The following is a 16,147-nucleotide window of genomic DNA, read 5'->3' as shown; positions in this document are numbered from 1 at the left end:
ATCCTCCCTACTATTCATTATTGTTGCACCATGCGTGCGTGCTAAAAAGGGACTTATGTGACCTTGGTCAACATCTTTTTGCATTCTCATTTCCATGTGTAGCAGAATTTATTGTCCCCTCTGATGCGCTATGCTGAGATAATGTTGCAATATTCTGCTGCAAAATGTTTTTAGGGCTATATTTACTAAGACGTGCTACAGTATGTCATAAGATACTTTGTGGCACTTGCAGAGTGCCGATATCGGTTCACACCTGTTCCAGCATTAGCTCCCATTCAAGTCACCACTGGAACTGGTGCGATAACCCATACAAGCACTTGATACATGTGCCCCTTTGCTGAGCAACAAGGCGTCTTCCTGCAGTGGGAGGTGTCCTAAGGCATAGCACTACCTAGTAAATAAGGGCCTTAATCCAAAAGAAACCGTGTTTTTATTTTTATCCCTTTTCTTACAATACTCTGGGAAGGTACAAGTCTCCTGAGGATGCCGTCTCTCTTAGCAACATATATTAGACATTTAATTAAATACTCTTCAATGTAACATTTCTACCATTGTAATATTTTTTGAAAATTCAGATTCTTAGGTAATGTTTGTTAGCTTTTCATATTTTGACCTGAAAGCTTGATAACAAATTGTACAGTACTGATATACAATGCATGCTGTTTTACTGTGTGCTTATAGAAATTGATAAAAGAATGCTTCAGAGAGCACAAATCTGTTGTTAAGGCAGAGTTATAAATGTAGTGTGAAGATCAACAGGTTAAATAATAGAGAATCTTGCTGTAAAAGAAAGAGACCAGTAGCTGCCCCCGTAGCGGAAGTCTGGTAGGTTGAGAACATTTCTGTGAGTTGAGCTGAGAACAAGTTAGGCAAAAGCATGCCAGTACAAAAAGCACTGGGCTCTGGGCAATACTCTAGGGATCTAATGAAGCATGAATAGCAGCAATGAAGCAGCCAATCTTTTTGTTTCTGAGAGAGGTTGACAGAAATTCTATGTTTTGCTAAATTACTTTGTACCAAACCTAACAATATAGGAAAATCAGAAAAAATAGTTCATGCTTAAATGAATGTAATGATGTTTGAAGACCTTTAATATTTGCATGCTTTATCAGTAGAAGTAATATTTCATTTCCTACATGTGTTTAGCACCTTTCTTTTCCTCTCTTATGTCCCAAACAGGTAACTAATTTACCGCTCCTCAGAATATTCAATATGGGCCTTAGTTCTAAGGCACATTATTGTTCAGACCAAGGGTGCTCAACTCCAGTCCTCAATAGGTCAGGTTTTCAGGATAGCCCTGCTTCAGCACAGGTGGTTCAGTCAGTGGCTCAGTCGTATCCTGAAAACCTGACCTGTTGAGGGGGTCTTGAGAACTGGAGTTGAGCAGCTCTGGTTTAGACTACCCAAATACTGAGGTAGGGTCGGCATCTGTACCTACCACTGAAATTGATAAAGTGTACATGTTAAAAATGTATATAATTAGTATTTAATGTTACAACAATCTACTGTTCAAAAACAGGATGTGGAGCCCGTCACGAGAGAACAGACAATATATCTAATAACTGGGCCAGATTGAAGAAGACTAGGATATAGTAAACTGAATGAGTTTATTTCCTATGAGCAGAACAGAGAATACATCAAGCAAATAACATTACAGAAATATTTACACTTACTGGGGTTGGACAAGGAGATATTAAGCCGAATAGCAGCTCCTTATTTGTTATAGGTCACAACAAGTACGACAAGCAACAAGCAACACAGGAATAAGGGGTGCAAGCAACTATATAGATACAGGCCCCCCATTCCTAACATGGCAGTTCAGTTATTGGTGAACAATTACCTTCTCCCAATCACAGGTTGCCAGGTAACGCAAGAAGCCGGGTATACCCAGCCCCTCATTAATACAACCCTCCCCTGTAGCTACTTGGCCAGCCCATTTATAAAAAGTATGACCTGATGCCTTCGTTGCCATCCTGTCTAGCAAAAATGTTTATTGGCCAGGGGTCTTGCATGTAGGGTGTCACTTTTGACAGGTGAAATGGTTATCACCTAGTTGTGAGACCTGGTCTGCACATTCAATGAGGCGAGTCACCTCCAGTGATGTACCTCAAGTTTTTTCTCACCTCTGAGGAACTTCTCCACGACAAAGCCTTTCAAGTAGCCTCCTTTGATTGTACAATTACATATCAAAGGGGCCATTTGGCAAGCTTCCAAACCTATCCAAAGTTATAGTCAAAACAGCGATAACTCATAACTATATTTCCCATATATTCAATCAGATTAACAATATGTATGCAACCTGTTTTCTTTGCATAGGAAAGCATATCCAAATTTCAGCCTTGTTGCACAAACACATACAGAGATACTGTATGGTTCTATGGGGTTTACATTATGACAAATACACAGTTAACCCCTCTCTCCATGTTAATACATAACATAGCAATTCATTCTGCTGAAGTGGGGGAATGCAGAACAACATATACACAGATCCCATTAACCCCTGATATCCATATCATGATAACAGGATATATACAATAACACACAGTACTGCTGGGGAAATACATCTAAGACCTGGGACAATTTGGCTGAAGCGGGGAAATGCAGATCCACATATACACAATATGGTTAACCCTTTCCCTCCCAACATGATTTATACACACATAGTAATATAACACAGACTGCTGGGGAAATATATCTCAGACCTGGGATAATTCTGATGAAGCAGGGGAATGCAGATCAACATATACACAGATCCCATTAACCCCTCATACCCTGATCATTACAGAGCCCACTACAGATAAGTATCAAGGTGTTTAAAATAACCCCCTCTATAAGAAATGGGGCAGTGCTCTGCTTTGCAAGGAAAAACATTGAAAGGAGAGAAAAGCTGAGAAGACAATCGTAACACGCTCATAAACCTCCTGAAACTCCAAGTATACGTTAAAAATTTTAATAATGTATTAATCCATATAAAAAATTGAATAAAATTGTACCACAAAAGGGATGCAGCTCCGGTTAAACCCTCAACAAAAAATGTTAAAGTTACGTTACCCGCTCAAACCGGATACATAATGCAAATTGACATAAAAAGAGGGCGCATGCGCGAAGGCTAAGGGAATGGATGCGTGAGTGGAGAGCTCCTTCCCCTTCGACATATTAACAGCTAATAAAGCGCAAAAAAAACAGTGGAAACACTTTAAAAAGTAGATATCTACAAATCGGAAACTAGGGAGATGCAAACCAAACCAAAATCGGGCAAAGCCACGGCCGTACTCACGACTTATTTCAATAAGTCTGATCCGGTGCGCACAGAGAGAGCGGGACCCTCACCGCCACGTGTAGGATCAGAGTCGGATGAGGATTTAAATATGGAGGAACGATCGGAACCCCGGAACACAGAGGCGATGACCCGAAAAATCATGAGAGAATTCTGTAATGAACTTAAAGCATATATGCACACAGAACTCTCTGACCTCCGCAGGGACATTAACGGAATTGGCGCCAGAACGGACGAGATAGAAACGCGGCTGGATGCTACCATAAAATCAGTCCGCAAAAACGAGAAAACTACATCCAACCTACAGGCACAAATTAATGAACTTGCCAATAAACAAGAAGACGCGGAGAACCGGGACCGCCGGAATAACATCAGGGTGAGGGGGGTCCCTGAAGAAATTGCAGACCCTGAGAAGTTCATTACAAAATGGCTGACGAGCCTGTTCCCAGATAGGCCAGAGGCAGATCTTCACCTAGATAGGTGTCATCGGGCCCTCAGGTCAAAACCTCAGCCAAATGACCCCCCAAGGGACATTATTGCACGCCTGCATTTCTTCAGAATAAAGGAGGCAGTGTGCCAAATTGCTAGAGCCACGGGCTCTGTGGTGTTTGAGGGGATCAAGCTCCTGATTTTTCAGGACCTTTCGCCAACCACCATGCTCAAACGTAAGACTCTTACCCCGGTTACCAGGCTCCTGAGAGACAAGGGCATTAGGTATCATTGGGTCTTTCCCTTCGGTCTCCTGGTCCTAAAGAATGGCACAGCACATACCCTGCGTAACCCAGAAGACCAAGACCGGTTCCTGCTGAAGCTGGGCCAAAAGAAAAAATCACTGACCTGAACGATGCAGAAGCGTCCTCCCCTGAGCCGGGCTGGAACAGAGTGACACGCCAGCGCAGCAAATCGCAGGATAAGTCCCTTAATTGATGTCCGTCAAAGACCAATTAAGCCTTAAAAGGGCAACACCACCGGACTGTGCGTTTGTTCGCGAAAGTTAACAATAAAGTTGGGTTCTTCAATCTTCTGGCTCAGAGCGGCGGCCATCTTGGTGTCCTCGTGGGACAACTCTACACAGCACAACATACGGCGGCCATTTTGGTGTTCCTGTCAGCACTACAGCACGGAGCGGAACAGACGTGGATGGCTCCCTCCGCTCCCGGCGCAGAGCCCGATTGGCGGGACCTACCACCACAAGTAACGTGGCCGCCCCTTGCCTCCTTCTCCCGTCTGCGCGCCCCGCTACCCCCGCCCTGCAAAGAGCTGTGCCCAACGACGCAGAATGACACCGGCGCAGGGGTGCGCGGCGGGGGCCGGCCCCAGAGAACGAGGGGGGACTCCCGCTGTCCTCTGCGGGGATGTGGACACTGACGAGTTCATAATCTAAGTGATCGCATTGTTATTTCTTGGGGGTTGGAGGGGGTGGGGGGGAGGGGTTGGGGGGTGGTTAGGTAATCTACGAGAGGGTTAGGGGGGGGAGAGGGTACCTCACCAGATAGATTCACCAATAGATCTAGGAGAGAGGCATAGGATAGTGACATCCTCATGTCCACATATTATTATACTAGTTATATATTGGGCGCAAACAGATCGAGACAACCGGAAGAGAGAGACAGTGATGCATACCCTAGAGTCTACCCTCCCTCCTGTTGACACCCACCATGTTAATGTATGCTTACGTGGTTCACCACCGGGGACCCCGTAGCCTAAATCTCCCCACATATTAGAAGAAATAAAGCAATATTTTGAGAACAACACAGGCTCGGTGGACTCTCAGCTTTCCCTATGGGAGGCCCATAAGGCGACCCTGAGAGGGGTCCTCATTGGCTTAGCCTCCAGAAAGAAAAAAATAAGAACGGCCAAGATCAGATTATTACAATCTAAATTAAAGCAGCTTTCAGATGATCATAAACAAACCAACAACCCCAGTATCCTTAAAAAACTGAAAGATGTAAAAATCGAGCTCAATCTGTTGTTAACCTCCCAGGCTGACACTTCATTGAATTGGTCAAAGAGGATGTTTTTTGATAAAGCGAACAAGCCAGATACTATGCTTGCGAACAAATTAATATACAAAACGCCAAACTATAACATCCAAGCTATTAGGAATAAATCAGGCGTAATTTCAGGTAACCCTAAAGTCATTGTAGAAGAATTCAAAATGTACTACGAAAATCTCTATAATGGAGATAAAATAGCGCATAATCCTCAAACAGATAGAGCATGGGGAAATTTTCTCGCCAACTCTAACCTAACGAAACTGACGGCAGAGGAGAGAGAGGTCTTGGGCAGAGATTTTACTTTAGAAGAGATTTCCCTAGTCATTAGTAACCTGAAGGCGTCAAAGGCACCAGGGCCAGACGGCTTTTCAGGCTTATATTATAAAAAATATAGTGAAATATTAGCCCCCTACTTGCTCAAAGTATTCAACACAGTTCTGGCGGGCAGCCCCTTCCCCGAACATATGCTCCAAGCGTCGATATCAATAATCCATAAACCAGGAAAAGATCCCCTAGATTTTAAGAGTTATAGGCCCATCTCACTCATCAATACAGATATCAAAATATATGCTAAATTAATTGCCAACCGTTTAAGTCAGAACCTACCTAGACTAATACACCCAGATCAGGTCGGCTTTGTTAAAGATAGACAAGCGGCCGATAACATCCGACGAATCATCGATCTGTTAGAAATAGTCAATTCCAACAAAGTAAAAGTTATGGTGTTAAGTCTAGATGCCGAAAAGGCGTTTGATAGGATCGACTGGGCATATTTGAAAGATACGCTTGGAGCATTTGGATTCGATAGTCACTTAATCACAGCCATAATGGCACTCTACGCAGGCCCAACAGCTAGAGTTATTCACCAAGGGTTCCCCTCGGATCCCTTCAAGATCAGAAGTGGAACAAGACAGGGTTGCTCCTTATCCCCCCTGCTCTTTGCCATGTGTATGGAGCCCCTCGCGGCCCAAGTAAGGGATAACCCGGATATTTCAGGGATTGAAATCGAAACTCAAATTCACAAAATGGCCCTATATGCGGACGATGTCCTTATGATTTTGTCCAAGCCCCTCACCTCTCTCCCCAATCTCTTCAGCTTGCTGGACAAATTTAACAAAATATATGGGTTCAAGATCAACCAAACGAAATCAGAGGCCTTAAACATCACGATCCCGAAAGCTGAAGAAAAGCTTATATCACTTAATTTTAACTTCCGGTGGCAAAAAAAAGCGATCAAATATCTAGGGGTCTTTATTCCCCGTACTTACCGGGAATTATACAAAGCTAACTACCCCAAGCTCATTCGAACCCTGAGAGAAGATTTAAGGCGCTGGTCAAAATTTTATATATCATGGATAGGCAAAATAGACAGTATAAAGATGAATCTACTCCCACGCATTTTGTACCTTTTCCAAACACTCCCAGTCCCCCTGAATATGACAGAAATTAGCAAGTTACAGGCCACCTTATCCAAATTTATATGGGGGGGGGTAAGAAGGCACGAATTAACAAACAAACATTACTGAAACAACCGACAGAAGGTGGCCTGGCAGTACCTTGCTTGGTATCATACTACAGAGCGGCCCAATTATGTCAAATCTCTCAATGGCAGATAAACCCCGATTCGAAAAGGTGGGTAGCAGTCGAGAGCACGGCCTGCTCCCCATTGGAGCTGAGCCACCTGATGTGGACCCCAAAAATAGCGAGATTAAAAGCTATACAACAGCCGCTATCCTCAATGACCAATTCACTAGCAATCTGGGATACTGTAAAACTCAAATGTGGCCTTACCACCAAAAATACATTGATGACGCCCCTATGGGGGAATCCACACTTTGCTCCAGGTTTAGATAGTGCAAACTTTATAATATGGAAACACAATCATATCTCAAGACTTAAAGATCTGGACGAAGGAGACAAAATTATAACATTTGACCAAATTAGAACAGATAAAAAGATCCCGCACTCCCAATTTTTTAGGTACCTCCAGATCAGAGCATTTTATAACAAAACTAGCCCACATCCCCCATTGACAATATTTGAAAAGCTCTGTCTCAAAGAGACAACAACTAAGGGACTCACATCGCAGTTGTATAGAGAAGTGGTCGGTTCAGCTGCCAAAATCACGCAAAAATTAGGATACATGTTAAAATGGGAAGCAGATCTCGGTGAGACTATAGATGAAGATTCATGGACTCAGATAGCAACGGCAGCTGCCAAGAGCTCAATATGTACAACATTGAAGGAGAACGCATATAAAGTCCTGATGAGGTGGTATCTGACCCCACTCAAATTATCGAAATTTTCCAAAGGGATCTCCCCACTGTGCCCTCGACAATGCGGAGAACCGGCGGATCTGTTACATATGCTGTGGTCCTGCCCTCGACTGGCCCCGTTATGGCATACAATCAGAGATTGGCTTGAGAGGATTTTGGGCCTCAAAATTCCATTCGACCCAGGGCTCTTCTTATTGGGTAGAGCCCATAGGGGAATCTCAAAAGCAGACCTTAAACTTATTGCTCACTTTGCAACAGCAGCGAGGTGCGAGATCGCAGCGATATGGAAGCAACGTGAAATTCCTTCAATTTCCAAGATTCGAAACAAAATTTGGTTTGTCTGCCAGATGGAGAAGTTAACAAGTTAACGACTCTGGCGATAATTTTCTAAAAGTCTGGTCACCATGGTTGGCACAGACAGACATCCCAGGGGTAGTAAGATCCACAATATTGCTTTGATAATATTAAAATGCGTTCTCCTATAATGCAGTAACAGACAGGAGTTCCGGAAAGGCTCAATCACATACAAAACCCACAGGATCCAGCGGAGAATAGTTACATCCTAGGCAATTATTGATAGCAGAACGACCCCGAAGACTCGGTATGGTATCGTGGCAGTCCGGCATTCCCCCCCACCCCTCCCCCCCATCCCCTCCTCCTCCCTACCATCCCTTTTTCTCTTTAGTTATTTATTATTTTTAATATTCACGGTCAAAATGCCACTGTAATTGAATGTACCACAGTCGTTATACAGATCAGATCTTGAAAATGCATGCCACAATTTTGATCCGGCAATGTATTATGGCTGTAACATACTTGTAAAACCAATAAAAATGACAAGTTAAAAAAAAAAAAAAAAATTGACATAAAAAAACATAACACAAACATATGTGCAGTTAAAAAACATTAAATGTCTCCAGCAGTCCATCTTGTCGCATTGAAAGCACCTATCAAGTGGTCACAAATAGTGTCCTCACAATATGCTACTTATCCAGGCAGGAGGACTGTCAGCTTGATAGATCATAAAAGTAAAATGATTCACAAACGGAGTGCTGTATATTTATTCGTTCTTTGTTCACCTCTAGGTTTATCTATTCATTCAAGTAGGACCCCCGATGTATTACATTTTTGTACCTCTTATTTCTGCTACCTTTACTGTCCTTGGCACAAAATTGCGTAGCGTAGTTAGTCAATGTCATGGTAGACCAGGTCTTTTAACACATTTAAATTTAAGGGATCGGTCACAACGCAAAACCACATTTGGTTATAAGTATTTATTTATTTATGTATTCCACAATAATTTTAATGAAGATATATATATATATATATATATATATATATATATATATCCACACAAACAAAAGACCGCGCCTCTGATATCTAAATCAAACTGTACTAGAGTGTTGTAAAAATATATTGTTAATCTATGAGTCACCAATTTGATGGAATATACAACAAATGTTATAGCAACTAAAAATGATGGATCAACAAATATGAGTTTAAATAAAAATCCTAAAAATTATTTGATATAAATGACCAATAAATTGCTAGTGACTATAAATGATATTATAGGCTAAAGCAGTCAAATTCCGGGCATTATTGAAATTCCTGTAACCATTATATAGTTGCAGAAGAAGTTGTTTTGCTTATTTAACGAAAGGATAATAAAGGAAGAGATACCGGAGTGAAGAGTGAATATAATAAATGATGAAGCGCTATGTACATTAATGGTGCTATATAAATAAAGACATACAATACAATCTATTGGTATATTTACCAATGTTTGATACTTTAAATTAATTATATCATATATAGTATATCTAATTTATGTATCTTATATATTTGCAGATAAGAAAGAAAAGACTAAAAGAGACTGATACTTTGTATCTGAAGTCACAGGTGTCGCAAACTGTCAAGATCGTATCATACAATATAGATCAAATCACTGTTATTTATAATTAGATTTATAATCTAAAATGATATCAATGTGTTTATATGAATAAAGTGTTTTAAATGTGAATTAAATGTGATTATGTAAAGAAATCTTTTTGTGTTGAATACATGTCAATACAAGTAATAAATATATATACCAATCTTGTTCATGTCTTATTTCAATAATATATAAATTCCTATTACGGAAAGTGACTTAATAAATTTTATAATCCCCAATAATTATATATATATTAGAATATTAAGTGACTTGTGATGAATATATTACACATAAGTGATAATAACAAATATTTGTGGATACAAAGATACGTGAATTTTTTTTTATTTTCACGTATCTTTTTATCCACAAATATACTTGTTCCTTCAAATCTCCAACAGAAAAGAGAGAGAACTGCTACACTGCTCTTGTTGCTGCCTATCTAATACAGTGTGGTTTTGGGGGCTGGCAGCCAATTAGAGCATGGATTGTGGTTGTGCATTCAATGATAGGAGAGGAAAATTCAAAACTTGCTAATGGAAATCGAGCCTATGAGTTTGAAATCCAACAACCGTTTCCATGGCTCCGCTGTCTTAACTGAAACAAAGGCTTTCTGCTCCAGATATCCTGTTCACAGCCCTTCTCCCTCACCATGTGCCACAAATCTTCATTTCTTTTGCTATGCTAATCTACCATTGGCTGCCTTTTGTCACCAAACTGTTTTTTCCTCACAGGAGAAACACACAAGTCATTGTAGTTTTAAAACACAGCAATACTGAAACTTGATCCCTAGAGATACTGTAGCACCAAAAACATGGAGTCTTTGAACTGGGCTCTAAAACCTGTTCTTGGACACCAGCCCCTACACCGAATACAGTAACGTTTGATCCCTAGAGCTGACACTATAAAACTGGGATCTGCGAGTGGGTTTCTAAAACCTGTGTTAGCAGACAAGCCTCCTAGACCCAGTTCTAATACCGTGCTGGTAGGCAATACAGGTTAACCCTGTTTACCCCCAAATATCCCCTTTTTCCCTAATGTTCCAGAAGTCTCTACCCTGCTACTTCTCATAAGGGGCCATACAAACAAGGCAACCCACTTATAAGCTTGCACAGGCAGCTACGGAACCATGAGTCAAAGGGAATAAAACATAAAATGCCTTAACTGGCCCACTGGGCTTAAATAGTTAACCCCCCACACACGGTTCCTAGCTTATAACCCTATGGGGGACAGTGTAAGGGGAACAGAATTAAAGGGCAGCATGGTAAGGCACAATATTACATCCAAGAGCTGACACACTCAGCCCTTGCCATACGGTTTCGGGGCAGCCAGCTGGGCTCCACCTATATTAATGAAGGCCAGTTACCTCTTACCATCACAGTCAGTAACATTGCCGTAGCGTGTTACTCCTGGTATCTTGGTGCGGTAGATTTGAGAACACTTGTGTCACACACTTTTTTCATTTGCTTAAACACACTTGGTTTCCCTTTTGCTCTCCAGGGGCCCAAAAATTAGATTTGGCTATTACAGTGCTTGTGGAAATTCTGCAATTCTTTGCAAGCATGTCTTGTCCTTAGAATAGTGTCTAGGAAAGTCCTTTCCACAATGATTATTTCTGGTACTTCTTTTCAACTAGCGACAACGAGTATTAGTGTTTGCTACTGGTTCTTGCAAATGCGCCTTTCAGGAAACTGAGCTTCTTCCGGGCTCCAAAGGGAGGCAAAACGCGTGTTGTTAAGATCCAGCAGCAAACACTAGTTCACATGTTATCAAATCAACAGCACCAAGCCACCGGGCGTAGAACACTCCAACAATAATACTGACTAACTATGCTCTGCAATTCTGTGCGAAGGACAGTAAAGGTAGCAGAAATGAGAGGTGCAATGCTGTAATACATCAGGAGTCCTTCTTGGAAACGGATGGCTAAACCTAGCGACGAGCAAAGTTTGGATAAGTATACTCCTCTTGTGAAAGATATCATCTTACTTTTATGATCTGTCAAGCTGACAGTCCTCCTGTGTGGACAAGTGGCATATTGTGTGGACAATATTTGTGACCACTTGATAGGTGCTTTAAATGTGAAAAGATAGACTGCTGGAGACATTTAATGTTTTTAAATTGCACATATGTTTGTGTTATGTGTTTATGTAAATTTTCATTATGTATCCAGTTTGAGGGGGTGACATCACCTTTAAATTGTTGGTTGAGGTTTAACCCGGGCTGCAACCCTGTGGGGTAGAATCATATTCAATTTCTTACATCAATTCATAAATTATTAACATTTTTAATGTACAATTGGAGTTTCGGAGGCTTGAAAGAGTGCTCCGATTGTCTTCTCAGCTTTTTTTTCTATTTTCCAAATGTCAATCTGTTGCCATATAGCTGCACAGAATTTCAAGGTTTTGAAAAAAACAAAGTTCTATCTCAAAATTGACAAATTCTGATCTATATCAATTAAAGTAATGAGACATACAGTATTTTGCATGATTAGAAAATATGCCAACCTTTGTTCATTCTAAACTGTAATAACTTTTAAAGGACAAGAACAGTAGCACAGGAACTGTAACACATGTAGCCTGACTCAATGTCTTCGGCACCAAGGCAAGCAGCAGGAACAGGACAGTGGCTGCCCCGTCTCTGGAATGGGAACACAATGGTGGTTGTGGGGGAGGGTGGTCCAATCCCGAATCGTTGACTCCCACAGCAATATCGCTGATGGCACTGTCTCCGCAGTCTTGGCTTTCTGCTTTTTCAGCCATGGTTCCTGAGGCAATTAGTATGGCTACATCTGTACACTTAAAGCTGCAATCCTTGCTGCTCAAACTTTTTTGAACATACAGGTATGTTTATTTTTTACCAATTAATTGGGAAGTATTCTATTTTGGGAGAACAACATGAATGCCGGTGTCAGCCACGCTCTGCTTGGCAATAGGAAGCGGCAATGTCATTGGGAAATTACACTGAAGCTTTCTATTGGTAAGCATGTGACCAAGGTGCTACATAAAAGGCACAAACAGCATGAAAAAAATGATATCAGACACTGTTAAGAATACAGTATATAAATGTATGATATCAAGTTTCTTTTTCTATGTACTAAGTGATGTGTGACTGTCATTTTTGATATGCCAATGTTGTCAAACAATTCAAAACAGAATTGCTCACACTTACCTTTTCTGGGCTTTGAGGGGGATAAAACCTCTTTGCACACACAAGAAAAGCATCAGGCTGAGGCTTGCCATTTTTCACGTCCGGGTCATCTCCTAATACAATATGATGGAACAAATTAAAGAAGTCTTTGTGCCTATTTGTTTTCATTTCAAATGTCACTCTTGCTGAGCTGGTGGCAACGGCTATCGGGATGTTGTGTTTGTATAGATGGTAGATTAACTTCTCAACCCCTGTGACAGAAAAAGAGACAATAAATAAGAAATACAGCACATTACAGGATAAAGGATGCCCTCAGTACAATTGATAGGTTATTGACAAACATAACTGATATTTCTTCTTAAGAGTATCCCAAAGTATATGAATAGATTTGTTTTCTAAAAAAAAATGTATACAGTATAACCTTTAATTTGTATTTAAAAAAAACACTAAAATATATAACACATATTCCTGTAGTTTCATGTTTTACATTTTCAATCATAGCAAATTTAGACATGACAAATTGACTTTAGTGAAAACCTCAATAGTTAAACCATTGAGATGAGTAAATAGATATTATATACTGCATAGTTATACTATATAAATACAAACCCTATATATTAATTATACACACCATACACTATGGGTAGGTGAATACACACACACACACACACACACACACACACACACACACACACACACACACACACACACACACACACATTACTGTACTATATATACATGGTTTACAGCTTGATGTTTCTCAAATTTTATTCACATATGCCAATTCAATACTGCAGTTTATGATTTACATAACATTAGTCCTCAATTAGTGGACTACTCACTAAATGCAAGATTCACAAAGCTCTATTAAATCCAGGCTCAAAACATATAATTTCCTGAAACAGGCATGGAAGTTAATTTCCCTGAGGTGAACGCATATGCTCAAAGCTGATTACATGTAAAAACAACAGCCGTTCTATATATAATTAGCATAGGCATAACGTCACGTTATTGTAGCATTACAGTGCATTATGTGCCAGTAATATGACGTAAAGTACTGTAGTGCCAACGAGTATTCTAAAACAAATCTGGGGCAATCACCAACAAGACCCAGGTACATGCAGACAGACTAATGGCCCATCACATTAACAGCGGGGTCCTTGGCAGTCCCATTTAAACTGAATGGGACTGCCAGGGACCCCTGCTGTGTTAATCCGATAGGCCATTAGTCTCTGCAGAAATGTCACTGAAATGTTGCAGCATGTACCCAACATGTACCTGGGTCTTGTTGGTGATAGCCCCAGATTTTCCAAGGCAAGTTTAAGGCAAGTTTTAGAATAATCGTCGGCGCACCTGTATGTCTTGGCGCTACCCTGATCCATACCCTGAAATACATGTTTAAATTAATTTGAGAAAAGAGAGTGAAGCTGGAAATAGTCTAACACTATGTTACTGTAGATACCGCATGTCTAAATGTGTCATTACACCCATCAAGATATCAAGATCCTGTAGAAACCCTATTTCAGGGTCTGGATGTGAGTAACGCCAAGTTTTGATATGACCAAACTAATGTAACGTAACGTCTCCAATTTAACCTGGATGCACATTTGTGATATGCGCTTTTATTGTAATATCTAATTTGCATATCATGTACAAGTGTTTATCACTAATGGCTATCATACTGTAGTTATCGCAATGCTCTTTACGGGCGAAAACATGATTTAACATTAGCTTCTGCCTTAAGGTGACGTTACCCTACATATATATATATATGTGTGTTTTTAGATAAATAGTCAGATTACTTATGCTAAAAAAGGGAGAAATATTGAAAATGATGAGTAAAACATCTAAAACAACTTTTTTACAGCATACATTAAATTGAGCATTGAACTTAAGAGGCAGCAGTTGCGGTCCATTGTCCTTTGTACAATAACGTATTTAGTTACATTTGGTCTAGATATACTGCATAGTAGTTTAACACCTTATTGCTTTTGGCACATTTTGTTACGATATGTCACATGTGGTGAATTGAGCTGTTCGCTGGCAATATAAATAATAACAGTTCGATTTAAAAATTGCTTGACTACACAAGCCTGGCATTTATGAATAAATGATTAGTTCTCCTACTGTTAATCCAGAAGATTAAAAAAATAAAACAAATAGCCAATAAGTCAACCCACAAATCCTTTAAGTTAAATTCCACATATTTTACAATCCGAATAATGTTTTAGTACATGTGCATCTTCTGTCAGGGATAAAGGCTGGAGCAGCCTTCCTGTCCTATCACATAATTCTTTTTTTTAATCAATTTCTGCTCTGCCGATCATTTTGTTAATCTTCCTTGCATTGCTGTCTCACCTTCGAAGTCACAGAACATGCTTACTGTATGTGAATCCATTTAAAGACATGTACAACTACAGTAAGTATATTTTTGAGAATGTTAGATGCTCAGAGATCTGAGGGATCTGTTATTGGTGCACAATGTACGGTTGTACTAAATGTATTTCTTTAAGTACTTTGTTTATTCCATCATTCCATACACATGGCCATAAGGTTACATTCTGTACTGTACATCAATACTTAAACTTAGACGACAGATACTTATCCTATATTTATATTTGCAGTATTTTGACCCAGAGGAAGGCAAACAAAAACCCACAGTGAAACATTATCCAAAATAATTCTCAAACTCCACCAATGGCAATCAGATTTATCCCTGGATCAACATTCTTCCCATGTTTACTAATTTGGTATATATCTCTGTATATACTTCCTTTCAAAAACAAGAAGTCCAACTTTTTTTGGAGTTATCTATTGTATCTGCAATCAAAGTCTCCATGGGTAATGAAGTTCAAATGTTAAGTGCCCTTACTGTAAAGAACCTTTCCTTTGTTGCTGGTGAAATATCCATTCCTCCAACTGTGTCATTTGAAGGGTCCTTGGATGAATAATTATTTTGAAAGCATCTTAAATTGACTCAGAATATATTTGTATACAGTTATCATATCCCCTCTTAGATGCCTCTTTTCTAATGTAAACAAATCTAGTCTAGTTAGCTTCTCCTCATAAATTAGATTTTCCATCTCCTTTATTAATTTGGTGGCTCTTCTCTATACTTTTACTTGTTCTATACAGGCATACCCCGCATTAACGTACGCAATGGGACCGGAGCATGTATGTAAAGTGAAAATGTACTTAAAGTGAAGCACTCCCTTTTTCCCACTTATCGATGCATGTACTGTACTGCAATTGTCATATATGTGCATAACTGATGTAAATAACGCATGTGTAACAGGCTCTATAGTCTCCCTGCTTGTGCACAGCTTCGGTACAGGTAGGGAGCCAGTATTGCTGTTCAGGACGTGCTGACAGGCGCATGCGTGAGCTGCTGTTTGCCTATTGAGAAAAATGTACTTACTCGCGAGTGTACTTAAAGTGAGTGTCCTTAAAGCGGGGTATACCTGTAATGTTTTTTCATGGAGTGGGGCCCAAAACCGTACTCCATATACACGGTGTGGTCTTA

The 16,147-nt window shown here is 40.2% G+C and overlaps 1 protein-coding gene across 3 annotated transcripts in view; it reads right to left on the bottom strand.

Moving 5' to 3' along the window:
• The window catches only part of PUDP (pseudouridine 5'-phosphatase), a 297,527-nt gene that overhangs the window by 76,008 nt on the left and 205,372 nt on the right, over positions 1-16,147 (bottom strand). For all 3 annotated transcript variants that reach the window (XM_075594567.1, XM_075594565.1, XM_075594566.1), the window contains one exon: positions 12,646-12,875. In XM_075594567.1, the coding sequence (XP_075450682.1) occupies positions 12,646-12,875 (230 nt within the window). The remainder of the gene's footprint in view (positions 1-12,645; positions 12,876-16,147) is intronic.

Source organism: Ascaphus truei, chromosome 3 (genome assembly GCF_040206685.1).
Source record: "Ascaphus truei isolate aAscTru1 chromosome 3, aAscTru1.hap1, whole genome shotgun sequence".
In the NCBI taxonomy this organism is placed as follows: Eukaryota; Metazoa; Chordata; class Amphibia; order Anura; family Ascaphidae; genus Ascaphus; species Ascaphus truei.
This window is presented reverse-complemented; position numbering and strand designations above follow the sequence as displayed.